General features: G+C 35.6%; 1 protein-coding gene across 3 annotated transcripts; it reads right to left on the bottom strand.

Moving 5' to 3' along the window:
* Positions 1-1,457: 1,457 nt before the first annotated feature.
* Positions 1,458-8,275, bottom strand: LOC133859592 (uncharacterized). Of its 3 annotated transcripts, none has more exons than XM_062295044.1 (7): positions 8,197-8,275; positions 4,530-6,330; positions 4,355-4,436; positions 4,089-4,155; positions 3,315-3,500; positions 3,110-3,170; positions 1,458-2,346 (listed from the first exon to the last, which is right to left on the bottom strand). In XM_062295044.1, exons 2-7 carry the CDS (start codon positions 6,118-6,120, stop codon positions 2,174-2,176), a joined length of 2,160 nt encoding a protein of 719 aa, XP_062151028.1. In that variant the 5' UTR covers positions 6,121-6,330; positions 8,197-8,275; the 3' UTR covers positions 1,458-2,173. The 3 variants fall into 3 exon arrangements, 2 of the variants coding, with proteins under 2 accessions (XP_062151028.1, XP_062151029.1); XM_062295045.1 differs by having other exon boundaries at positions 8,164-8,255; XR_009898774.1 differs by lacking the exons at positions 1,458-2,346; positions 4,089-4,155.
* Positions 8,276-12,979: the final 4,704 nt, after the last annotated feature.

The following is a 12,979-nucleotide window of genomic DNA, read 5'->3' as shown; positions in this document are numbered from 1 at the left end:
TTGGCCACTGGACCCTAAGCCACATTTTCTACATCTTTAATTTGTTGGTGGTCCAAAATCCAAATATTGTAATCTGACATGCTACTACGTTTGAAAAGCAAGCAGCATCATACCAGCCCTGTTGAAATTTGTTAGGATACACGTGATCGTGTCTATTATTGCATTATTGTACCTTGTGGGTTTTTTAGTAGGTGTATCAAATTTGTGTGGCAAAGGTTGGCCTGAGAATTGAGAAAGGGCAGTCGGAGACAGATGGTTTAAGGTCAACATTGGATGATGGATCTCTCTCTGTAGCTGAGAAAAATGGGGAGGAACAGAACATGATGGCATGCCAAAATCAATGAGTGGTAACCCAAAGATATAAGTCAGCTGCTTTGTCGGATCCTGGGTGGTCCACATGAGGAAAATATGCAATGGTTCACTTATGTGTACCCAACTGGACAAAAGTTCTTCCTAGGTATCTTCCAACCAAAAATGGAGGCCATGCTAGAATTGAAGTCAAGGGGTGTTCATTGACATGATAGGTCTCTGTTCGTCCGGTTTCGATGGACGGTCCAATGGTTTTGGTCGCTGGGATAATCCGGTTACCAAACTGAACCAATCAATGTCCGTTGGTTTGGCATCAAATGATTGGGTCAGTCAATTATCCGGGTGTTTTTAACTAACTTGAATGAAATCTTAAACCCTAGCTATCCCCTTTTTCTTAATAGTGTGGATCTTGTTTGCTTTGTAGACTCATATAAGCTCAACGTTGTATAATCTCAACATTTATAAACGACAATTCACAGTTAAAGTGGTCATTAGTACAGAGGACAAACTCGGTACCTCCTCAGGTTTCCAATTTCATTTCTTGCTCCTATAAGTTATTCAATGGACTGTCCTCTGATTTCTTTTGCTCTCATTAGATTCTCTATGAAGACAAGACCTAAACTATAGCTGATGATCCTACTAAAAATCATGCTGATGACATGTTAAGAATATAACTGGATAGACTGTAATTAGTTTATTTTGTTGTGGTTACATCTAGTTAAATTTTATTTCCCTGGCTTTTGTTGAATTTTTTTAACCACTCAAATGGTATCATATCATCACCTATTTAACACTTTAGTTGCATACAATCTTTTTTCCTTCCTTTTTCTTTCTTTTTTTTTCTTTTTTTTTTTTCAATTGGCCTTTGGAGTTTATGCTCCTGCATGTAATAGGTATGTTCTTTGGAGTACTCACCAAAAAATTACTCTGACAGGTTTCACATGCCACTTTCACTAAATATGAACTGTAAATATGATAATAAAGTTCTTATAAAAAAAAAATGATAATAAAGTTATTATAACCTAGGGATACATATAACGAAAAGGTCATAGGAACAGCACTCATGACATTGATAGGCAATAGCATTCCTTGATTTCAAAGCTGTTCTATAGCTATTTGAGCCTATTTCAACAACCATTGCATAACAATGACACATATATGACAAACTTTACGAACAAAAATTAAAAATATCTGGGTTATGGGGACATAGCATGTGGTTGAAGTGTGCATGACAACATTAAGCAGAACATTCTGTTCATCTTTGTCCGGAAAAACCCAAAATTCAAGCCATCATCTGACCAACACATAAACCTATAATGAGCACATGAGCGGCTAAGATCACGAATAATTGGCAAGCTTCTTTTCCTGGTTTTCCTTTTTCTTTTTTCTTTGTATGAATGAGACAGAAAGAAGAGCTATTACAAGAGCGTCCTTTCTCACTGTGGGTCCTTTTCCATGTTCTCCTTACAAATATGTCATAAAAGCCACCAGCAACAAAGTAAATGTCAGTAGTTGCAATTGCAAGCTTAAATGAACCTTCCAGCACAGCTGTTATTGGAACATTAGTCATCCGAACATGAATGTCTCCCTTTTGATTCTCCAAGCAAAAGCATAATGGTGATAATAAGAGTTCCTTGAAATGGGTGCGGCTCCATCTAGAGGCAATTCAATTATGGTTCTACTAGCTAGCTTGTGAAAAAATTGCAGCATTCAATCAATCAATACACTCAAAGAGATGGCTCATTTGATAGATCACCAGCTCTAATGATTCAATGAAGTGATGGAAGCATGCTCCACAAAATAACAAAGCATGGTCCATGTGATACAAAATAACAATGCATACCCAAAGCAAAACGGAGAGACATTATCCTGTGGTTTGTGAGGATTTCAATGAACTGATAGCCGTCTGGTAAAAGTCCCAAGATTTATTTCTTTGAGTGATGGGTCTTTGACCAAACGGGTTTCGCTTTACATACTTCTGTGTATTTTCAGCCACAGCCAATCCCTCCAGATATACACGAAGATCACCACCAGAACCTGCCATTAATTGCAGTTATGTCAATAATCATTTATCTCATCTTTCAGAAAATAAGTTTCACATACACTGCAGATGACAAAATGCTGGTCATCCCAATTCATAGTACATAACTTGCTGTACAAGCTACATCTAGGGATGATCCATTATTTTAAAAAAGGCAGGATATCTAGATAATTCTTTGGTTTCCTTCTTTATTTCTTTTTTCTTTTTCTTTTTTTTTTTAAAAAAAAACAAAAGAAAAAAAAGAAAGAAGAAAGAAAGAAAGAAAAATCCCGTCTAATGTGGCATAAATGCTAAAATGCCCAATGTGTCTTGTTGTGATATGTAATTCGATGGATTAGAATACTTCACATTAAAGTATAACTAAACCTTGTGGATCCAACCAGTTGATCCCGCCAGTAAAATGCACCTACTGAGCATCTATTAAATTTCCACCATTTGTTACATTAGGCTCCATTTGGATTTTAGAACAAGGAGGAAAAGGGGGGAAAATTATCATGAATAAGAATATAGCTTCTTATATTAAGATGTCAACAATATTCCTTGTCCTTCTTCTTTCCAAAGCCAGAAGCTGAAGATAATTGAGGTTAAGGGGTAGGGATAATCCAGGGGCAACATATCAGCAGGGGTGTCTCACCATTCCTCAAGCATTAGCTTGTGCCACCAGCATTTGTGAAGAAACTATTTCTATTTATATTGTAGGGCAACATACATTTTCTGGAAAGTAAAATTACAAGCTAATCAGGTCAATTGGAATCTTACCTAACGAAATATCACGCTTTTTCAGAAACTTGTATGAATAAGGGAAGATTGCAGTGTGCAGCTATAAGATGAAAGTTTCACACAACCAAAGAAATAAAGAAAGAGTTAGGGAATGAGTTCAAAAAACAACATCAGCTATAGTATGATCCACACCAGCCACCCCCCCCCCCCCCCCCCCCGGCAGGGAAAAAAATCAATAACTTACAGGATTAAGCAAGGCTTTGTATGGGGAATCATCCAACAACAATGTATTTGACTCATTGTAGTCTCCCTTCTCCCACGGAAGACTAGGGTCATGTTTTTCCCAAATCTTCCTCAATTCCTTAAAAACTATGGGCTTATGCTTATCTTCAAGAGTCCTGAACGTTGTAGCAGTGCAGTGAGATAGATCCTGAAAAGATAGCCCACATAAATATGCACGATTAGATGCAAGCAGATCAGTGTTCCAAGCTGTTTCCAGTGAATTAAATTATCTTTAGATGTTACAATCAACTGATAGTTGTTCTCATTAACATGCAGGGATAATAAAAAATACAAGGGGTGTAGTGGCAGATTTCTAGATCAAAAGATGTTGCATTTGCATAATACGTTCAAATGCATAGCTCTCACATAAATGAAGTTGATATTGTTATGTGAATATGTTGATTCAATATTGCTTCCATACAAAATGGGAATGCCACGCTACAAACTGCATCCACTGAATAATCTCAACCATCAAAGGAAGGGAACTTTTTCTCAATCAGGTATCAGATAGAAAATAAAGTACATGAGTAAGACAATGATCAGACTATCAAATTCTCCAAATCAAATGCAATGAGGGAATTACCCACAAAAATGACCTAGATTTTAGGTGCATAGACCAATATAAAGAAGTATTTAAACACTAAAAAGAAATTATTGGCAGGAAAGATACTTGAAAATGACAAATGAGGAGGCAGAGCTTGTAGGAAATCAAAGAAAACAAATGAAAAGTGCATACCCAACAAAGTAGCAGCTTGTGCTTCATATCTCCCATCAAATAGTCAATCACTCTTTCCACATTTTTCCTTAAGAAATTAATAAATAATTGCAATTAATGCTTATACACTATGCTGACTAGCACCAACCAGCACATGCTTTAAGGGGAAAAAAAGAGAGAGGAGGAAACAAGCTGCTTCTCTTAGAACTCAACATTAAATGAGACACTTATATAACATCAAACAAAGAGAGAGTGAATGAAATCCAGTTAGAATGGTTGAAGAGTACTTGGATCTTGAGGACCACACACCCACTTCAAATCTCTCAAAGCAGAATTTCAGGAAATCAAGACAGAAGGGCCTCTTGAAAACTGAAAACAAGAAGCAAACATATAATCAGATATAAAGGGTGAAAAGCACAGTGAATCTAATCAGTGAAACAATATTACAACATCATTTCTCACTTGCCCGTCCTGCAATGTTTATGTCTGATTTGTATTTCTTTGGAGGCGGACGAATTATATCCGCAAGCAGCCCATTTATATCAAGAATAAGAAGCTTTTTCTTCAAATGACCAATGTGTGCTCTTACAAGTGAAATATGAGAAATCTTTGAGCTGTTATCCTCTTCATTGGCAACACCAAGACAGACTTGTTTATTTTCAGCAGTGACTGATAAAATAACTTTTTCTTTACTATTTTTTTCATTCAATAGACTTCGGGTTGACATAGTTTTCACACAATCGACACCAGTCAGGGAACCTTCCTTGGGCAACTGATCATTGACAACAGTATTAGGCTTCTTCTTGCGACTTCTCCTTCTTGTTTTCTTTTTCATCAACATATTCACTTCCACAGGATTTTTGGCTGTTCCCATACCCATCTGTTCAATTGTAGCAAAGGGAGGGCACATTGTTGAATCTACTCCTAGGTTAGTATATTGCATCTCACTCTTGGTCATCGGAATAGAATCAGTATTACCGACAACCTTAGAACATTCATGTGAACATAATGAAGAATTGTTCACTGAAAAAGAGTTTTCACCAGTACCCCCAGAAGTAACTTTTTCTTCAGTGCTTCTTTCATCTGATAGACGTGGCATTGACATAATATTCATATGATTGGTGCTAGTTGCACGACCGTCCTCTGGCAGCTTTTCAGCTAGTCCATTATTTTGCAGTGCCTTAGTCTTCTTTTTCTGACGTCTTCTTGATTTCTTTTGACTCGCCAGATTCACTACTACGGGATTTTGGATTGTTTCCATGCCTGTCTGTTCAGATCTAGCAAATGGGGGGCACAGTGGTAAATCTACGCCTAAGATAGTACCTTGCTCTTCACTCCTGGCCATTGAAGAAGAATTAGCATTGGTAAAGATCTTATATGTGTCATGTGACAGACTTCGTGAAGAATTAGTCACCAAAAAAGAATTAATTTCATCAGTACCCAACAAAACAACTTTTTCTACACTGTTTCTTTCATTTGATAGACTTGGTGTTGGCGTGATATTCATATCAGTGATGCTAGTCAAGCAGCCTTGCTCTGGCAGCTCTTGAGCTTGTCCACTATTTTGCTGTGTCTTAGTCTTCTTCTTCCGACTTCCCCTTCTCCTTTTCTTCCTGCTCACCAGATTCCCTTCCACAAGCTTTTGGCTTGTTTCCATGCCATTCTGTTCAATCCTAGGAAAAGATGGGCATCGTGTTGAATCCACTCCTAAGACAGTATCTTGCACTTCACTCTTGGTCATTGAAAAAGAATTTGCATTTATGAGGACCTTACAATTGTCATGTGATAGATGTGGCAAAGCATTGGCCAGTGAAAAAGAATTAGTTTCATCAGTAGCCAATGAAAGAACTTTTCCTTCACTGTTTCTTTCATCTGATAGACTAAGTGTTGGCATAATATTCTTATGATTGATGCTAGTCAAGCAACCTTCCTCCAGCTCCTCTTGAACTTGTCCACTATTTTGCTGTGCATTAGACTTCTTCTTCCGATTTCCCCTTCTCCTTTTTTTTCTATTCACCAGATTCAGTTCCACAGGATTTTGGGTTGTCTCCATGCCCGTTTGTTTAATTCTAGCAAAGAGAGGGCACAATGTTGAATCCACTTCTAAGATAGAATCTTGCAGATCATTCTTGGCGAATGAAGAAGAGTTAATATTCCTGTAGACTTTTTAACTTTAGTGTAAAGATCACTTTCTAAATGCATTAACTGGGTCAGGTTCCAAATGCTTTATGGGATCCTTTATCATTCCTTCATGTAATTCGCCCTGCAATATCGGACAGTGGGAAATGATCCAATAAAATGAGAAAGCCCACCATTATATATATATATATATATAAAGACAAAAAAAAAAAAAAAAAAAAAAACCCAAACCAAAACAGACAAATGGTACAACAGATATATGTAAACTAATAACAATTCGGGATTAAAAAGCATACAAATAATTGTATATCTAGCTTAGTATCTCTTGTGAAAGAAAGAGAGGAACTGTAACCTGCCCAAAAAAATTGAAGACAAAACAGAAAACCAACAAGAATTTGAAACGAAAGATTTCATCCACCAACAAATCTCCTTTATTGGCTCCATGCGGTGCATCTCCAAGGAAATTGCACTCACTTGCCACTAAATAAGTATGTCTGACTATCCCTGCTGTCAATGACATTCTTTAATGAATCAATAACTTATGAACTCTAAACTTGGTTACCATGTAAACAAAGTTTATCTCTACATCTGTTTGTTTATTCTAGGTCCAGCTACACTAGCTGTTTGCGACCAAGAATCTAGAAGAAATTTTTTGCAGATGTTGACCTACAGGCTCCAAAAACAAAAAGCAATCCACTTTTACCACCTTAGAGCGTATGTAAAATTTTTATTTTTATTTTTTAAATTTTTTTATGAATTTTAGAGCTTATGTAAATGAAAGCACTTCTAACTCCTAGACGTCTTTTTAGTCTTTGTTCCTTTGTTATCAGTGAATATAAACTTTCACTAGAACAAAGAACAATGAGCTTTAGCTAAAATGGTACTTCCTCCATTTATAGTAAGATGGAGGGAGAGGTCACGGATTCAAGTCCCACCGGGTGCGTATGTAACTTACCATTAAAGAAAAAAATTACCAGCCATCCCAATTGACTTCTTACTCCTTGTGAATACCTCAAGCATAATGCCTCTCCTCCGAGATTATTTTTTTTTTTTTGGGTATTCATTTTAAATATCAGTATCTCCAGAGTTCACAATACTCCTTTTAGGTAACTAAACTACGGATAATTTGATTGATCTTAATCTTAAAAAGGGAAAAGTTATATAGAATGCCAAGAAAAAATTCTTCACTAGGCGATTATATAATTTTGCTAATTCTATTTTTCTTTAAGTAGGGGAAAGAAGAGAAGAAGAAAAAAATGACATCATGAAGTAAAAGTAAGACATTCCTCTTGTATACCCCATATGTATTTGTCTACACTTTGCGTTTTTTTAATGATATTTCGCTTACTTATAAAAATAAAATAAAATAAATAAATAAAAAACTCCTAAATTTTAGGCCTAAAATCATCCCAAGCAAGCTGCTAATCTGGCTCTATGCTATTTCTTTTAAAAGCTCCAACCAAGATGGGAAATTCCTAAATGAATCGGCTAATGCCAGGCCAAGTGAACTCATATTGGCCATAGTGGAACTGTGGAAGGGTAGGAAAATGTTTGGGACGTTCAGCATGGTGCCCATGAACCACCATTTCAAGCGCATGTTGAAATATAAACGAAACTATTTCAACAGATGATCCTCATTCACATAACAGCCATTTATGAACAATACGAAAAAGATATAACCCAAATCAACCTTAACCAAAAAAAAAGAAGACAAAAAAACCCATCAAATCCCAAAGTGAAGGCAAACAAATTAACGAACAAAAACTACTACACTATTGCTGGTTGCATAGAAAACCAATAAAAAAGAACAATTGAACAGCATATCATCATATTTTTTTCATCTTCAGACTTCAAATTTCACCGAAAACAAAACCATAGAGTCATTTCCATTCAGCTTAGCCACGTAAAACACTTTTTTTCTTGGTTTAACATGCAAAACACCACTTCGTATACGTACATGTTCTCTGTGTTCAAGGGAGGGAGTTCTGACCTTTGATTTCAATGTCGCAGCGGGCGGCGCAGGGGCACGTTTGAGTGGAGACTCAGACGATGAGGTTTTCAGTTTTTTCGGAACTTTGGGTCTGAATCTAAACGACGACGTTAGCGTAAATGAAACAAAGGCTGAACAGGCCGGGCCACGTTAGAAGCTCAGCCATAATTCCAACCTTGAACCTCAAAGCCCAGCCCGACAGGATTGTTCAAATTGTCAATTCGGGTATTCAATTCAGAGAATGTTCTCATAGGGCCCTAATCCTATGGCCCTGACCCTATGGCGACGGTCTAAACACATGTTCAGACAGGTGAGTTTCATCTGTTAAAGTGTCCTACATCGCTAAGATTTCTTTCACCTTGATGCTCTCAATGTATCTTTTGAGAATGAATAAGGCCCGAAAACTTTTACATAATATCAGAGCCACAAATTTCTTGCGATGATGGGCATTTTCCTCCCGTTGTTGTCCACGTGTTTGGCCATTAGTCGCCACACGTGAGGGGGCGTGTTAAAGTGTCCCACTTCACTAAGATTTCTTTTACCTTGACACTTTATAAGTCATGGTGTCCCCTCCTCTCTCGATGCGTCTTTTAAGAGTGATTAAAGCCCATAAACTTTTACATCATCAAGACTCTCCTCGTTTGTTACTTGGACAGAATGCAATTCAATCAGCAAATTGCAATCAATCCCAATCTAGCCTTTGGCTATGAAAATGCCACGACCTCAATTTTTCTTTGGAACTGATCATTTGCCTAACTACTGTTCCTACCTTCTTTTGGCTTGTAGGTTTTTAACACTTAATCTAGCCAAAAAGTAACATAAAATGAATGAAGGTCCAATTTGCCCAACATTTAAAAAGAGAGCATTCTATATTTCTATTGTCGACCCACTTAAGATTTAAGAACCATGAATGACAGAGGATGATGAGCATTGAGCAGAGTGGGTGGATCAAATGAAATGCACAGATGAAAGAGCCGGACCACAGATGAAATAGCACAGCAGTTTTGGTCGAGGCACATGTAGTTGGGAGATAATTAAGAATATACAACAAAAAGACATTGATATGAGAAAGATCATGTTCTTAAAATAAGAGATTGTTTAACTGAATGACAACCGTGGCTTCAACAAGATGATCGCATTTTCGTCAGTTCTTCATGTGCTCAAGCCCTTAAAGTCGAGCATGCCAAAGTTCCACTCCACGTGTTACTTTACAAGAGCATCACCGGGATCGGCTGCATATCATGCATCCCATGATTATACATCCACATGCTTCTATATATAAATAAATCTCCAATCTATAATATCTGCTGATAGAAGCACAAAATTATGTGCTCTGTTATGATGCCTTGTGCATTCACTTCAGGTGCAAAAGCAGCTGATGGAATTAAAAGGAAGTGGTCCTAATTAAATCTTTTTTCTTAACTGTTGGGCCCGAAGACCGGCCCGCCATATGGATTCACCCAGCAACCCGAGAGCCCTTTATTTCTAGCATGAAGCAAAAGTGAATGAGTCGCGTTATTTGCACACATTTACATTGTATACAGACCCATTGTGAGTGTCTGTATAATATATATACAATGCGAATGCCTGCAAAAATCATTTCTTCTATTCCTACATTTTTATTCCTAGTAAATTAGTAATAGTGGTGTAACCGAAATAACAGAATTGTACTTACGTGAATAATAAATCATCACTCATAATATATATTTCAAAAGGTTCGGTTTCCTCCAAGGTTGGGTTTCGGTAATTTTTTAACATTTTCAGAATTCGAGGGGGCTTAAATACCATATAATTATCACATGTGATATAGTGACACTTCTTAAGATATAGTGAGTCGGCTTAAATATATGGCGTTTGAAACATGTGACGCATTTTAAAGGCTATTGACGTGAATCTCCGCTAGAAAAATAGATGAAACCTGGACAAAAAGTGCAAGTTGGTATTTAGATTTACGAAAGGTATACACTACTTCTGATACTTTTTGAAGTCGAGATAATTATTTGATTTAAAAGTATTTAACGCAATAAATAATGATTTAACACATGTTGGGTTACACTATCTCGTAGTTGTGGCAAAGAACAATGACACATAATTAACCAGCAATAATACACGATCATAATTATCATATGCTTTATTATTATTATTATGAATATTGAAATCGTAAGAAATTAGCATGTTGATGCTAATATAAGCATCTTCAAATTTCAATATATAGTAATTAGTTTCATGAAGTAAACCAGTTGTAATATAAGTGAAGCTGAAGCAATCAAGCGGGGAGGGGGGAGTTGAGTTAATTATGAGTAGATTTGCGTACAGTTGGGAAGTGTTGTTGTCACATTCAATGGATGGGCAGCAATTAAAGTATATAGCTTTGGAGCCACTACTTTCCACCCCCCCCCCCCCCCCCCATCGACCTCCCTCAAAGACGCAAAAAGAGTCCTAAGCAATTAAAGAAATATGTCAACCAAAGGACTACAATGGGGTCTCTCCGACTCCTAATCTTAATGGCAAGAAAGAAAAAGGGAAATATTTTCAAACACATTGTGAGAAGCTAAGCTGCCCGCAGGTTAAGGAAGCTTCTTAGAGATACGATTTATCTGGCAGCTGGGCTTGAGAGGTTAATTAGGATTTATTTGGCAGGCTGCTTAGAGATACGATCTTATAATTTATATGATTTCAGGGAATATTTTTGTGTAACGTGAATGAACGAATGTCAACCACCAAAAAAAATTAATAGATACATGTCCGTGGAGAATCTACAAATTTTCAGCGACTCGAGATTTATCGTCCACCTCCTCTGCATTATCTCCTTTGCGCCTAACTACTTAATTTGCAATTCTGAACCTCCACCAACTACTTTAATGTCGCCATCCATTTTGATCCCATTTTCTACAGACAGGAGCCTGGTCATCTTATAAGCTCTGCCACTGCCAGACATCTCTCAATCAATTTACTAGGATTTTTTTTATTTTTTTATTTTTTGGTGGTTGTAATAAAACCCCTTCCGCAAGGTTATTTATTTTTGTAAAGTTGTTAGTCGATCACAATCAAATTTAATTATTTAGTTTGTCTTATGAACTTATACTGATGTGGCACTGCTGGCCGCTTGATTTTAAAAATTTTCCGAACACATTTTTTATTTTTTAAAATTTTTATTTTTTCCTAATTTTTTTTAAAAAAATATCAAAAACTCATTTAAGATTGGTGTCATGTTTTTAAGCACATTGACATAAATTTTGGTTTTTTTTTTAAAAAAAAAATAGATAAAATTTGAACGGAAAGTGCAAGTCGGTATTTAAATTTAGGACAAATACCACTCGTAATACTTTTTAAACCCGAGATAATCATTTGATTTAGGTTCTTACAACTTATGCTATTTTGGCATTTAACCCTTCAAGTCATTTGTCAATGTTAAAAAAAATTAATTTTTTTTTAAAAAAAAAAAAAAAACTGAAAAGTATTATTCTGATAAATATTCCTACCTTTACTCAAACTTGGCGCAGAAATTTGTGACGGGAAGAAAGTGTTTTATGTGACTTTTTGACTAAAAAGTTGTGATCATGAAAATTCTTCCAATTTACCCATTCATATTTGTCAAACAAATACTTGTCTTTTGGGTGTTCAGAGTAGCTTAGTTTCAAAGTCCCTCTTCATTCTTTGTTATTCCAACGGAGGTCCGATCCCTTTGGTGTATTCTTTGCCACGCGTAAGTGAGAAATGATGGGAGTCCTTTAAGATAAATATAAATTTTTAAATAATATCTACTTTACTAAAATAAAATAAACAATTTTTTTTTTTTGTTTTTTTTAAATATCCCTTTGTTTGTCTGGAAGGGTAGGTCCAAATTAAGAAAAACGGGAGTCTAAATTTGAGAAAAGTTTGCATTTTAAGCTTAATTAGTCAAAGGGATAGACCAAAGGAAGAATAATTAATTAATTAACTCAAGTATTCAGTTTGTTTAATACATTTTAGAGGGATTTTTTTTTTTTTTTTTTTTTTTGAATATTTTGAGTTTTGAGTTATTTATTAATATTTTTAATTTGAAAATGAAAAATAATTGAAAGAAGAAAAAGCAACATAAAGCTCTTTCACCACCGCTCCCTTCTCAGAGCTACTTAATTAAAATTAAAAAAAGAATTACATTGGGATATGTTCTTATAAAGAAGATTAATAAAATATAATATTCCTAATTCCTAATTCCTAATTCCTAATTCCTAATTAATAATAAAAAAAAAAAGTCTATCCAATTATAACAAAGATGCGCCCTCCATCTCTATGGCTCTTTTTCATTTTGGAAAATTGGGAAGTGGTCCTCACGGTGAACAGAACAACCAATTGACAGTCAATTCTAGAAAAAGGGAAGTGGGACCACCGAGCAATCAACACCGACTACCGAGCCAAATACCATTTATAGTTGATTTAAATGATCGCCCAAATTCCTAAGGATTGGTCTCATTTTGAAGATAAATGCTTATTTACAACGTTTATTTTGGGTATATTCTTCTTGAGTTGGTACGTTTCATTTATTATTGGTATTTTTTTCTTTTTTTAATTAAGTGCGGAGATGTATGTGAAATGGACCCCAAACTATAAAGAAGTATTTTTCTATTTTCAAAACTTTATTTAGAACTATATATATATATATATATTTGTTTGGAAAAATAAAAATTATATGTTGGCATAGCATACAAGGAAATGCATTTTAAAATTTGTACCATTTTAAAGGGTATGTGTTTTTAAAAATACACTATTTTAAACATTTTACAGATTTTACCAACACAAT

The sequence above is a fragment of the Alnus glutinosa genome, chromosome 2 (assembly GCF_958979055.1).
Source record: "Alnus glutinosa chromosome 2, dhAlnGlut1.1, whole genome shotgun sequence".
In the NCBI taxonomy this organism is placed as follows: Eukaryota; Viridiplantae; Streptophyta; class Magnoliopsida; order Fagales; family Betulaceae; genus Alnus; species Alnus glutinosa.
The sequence above is the reverse complement of the archived record's forward strand: the minus strand, read 5'-3'. Positions and strand labels throughout refer to the sequence as shown.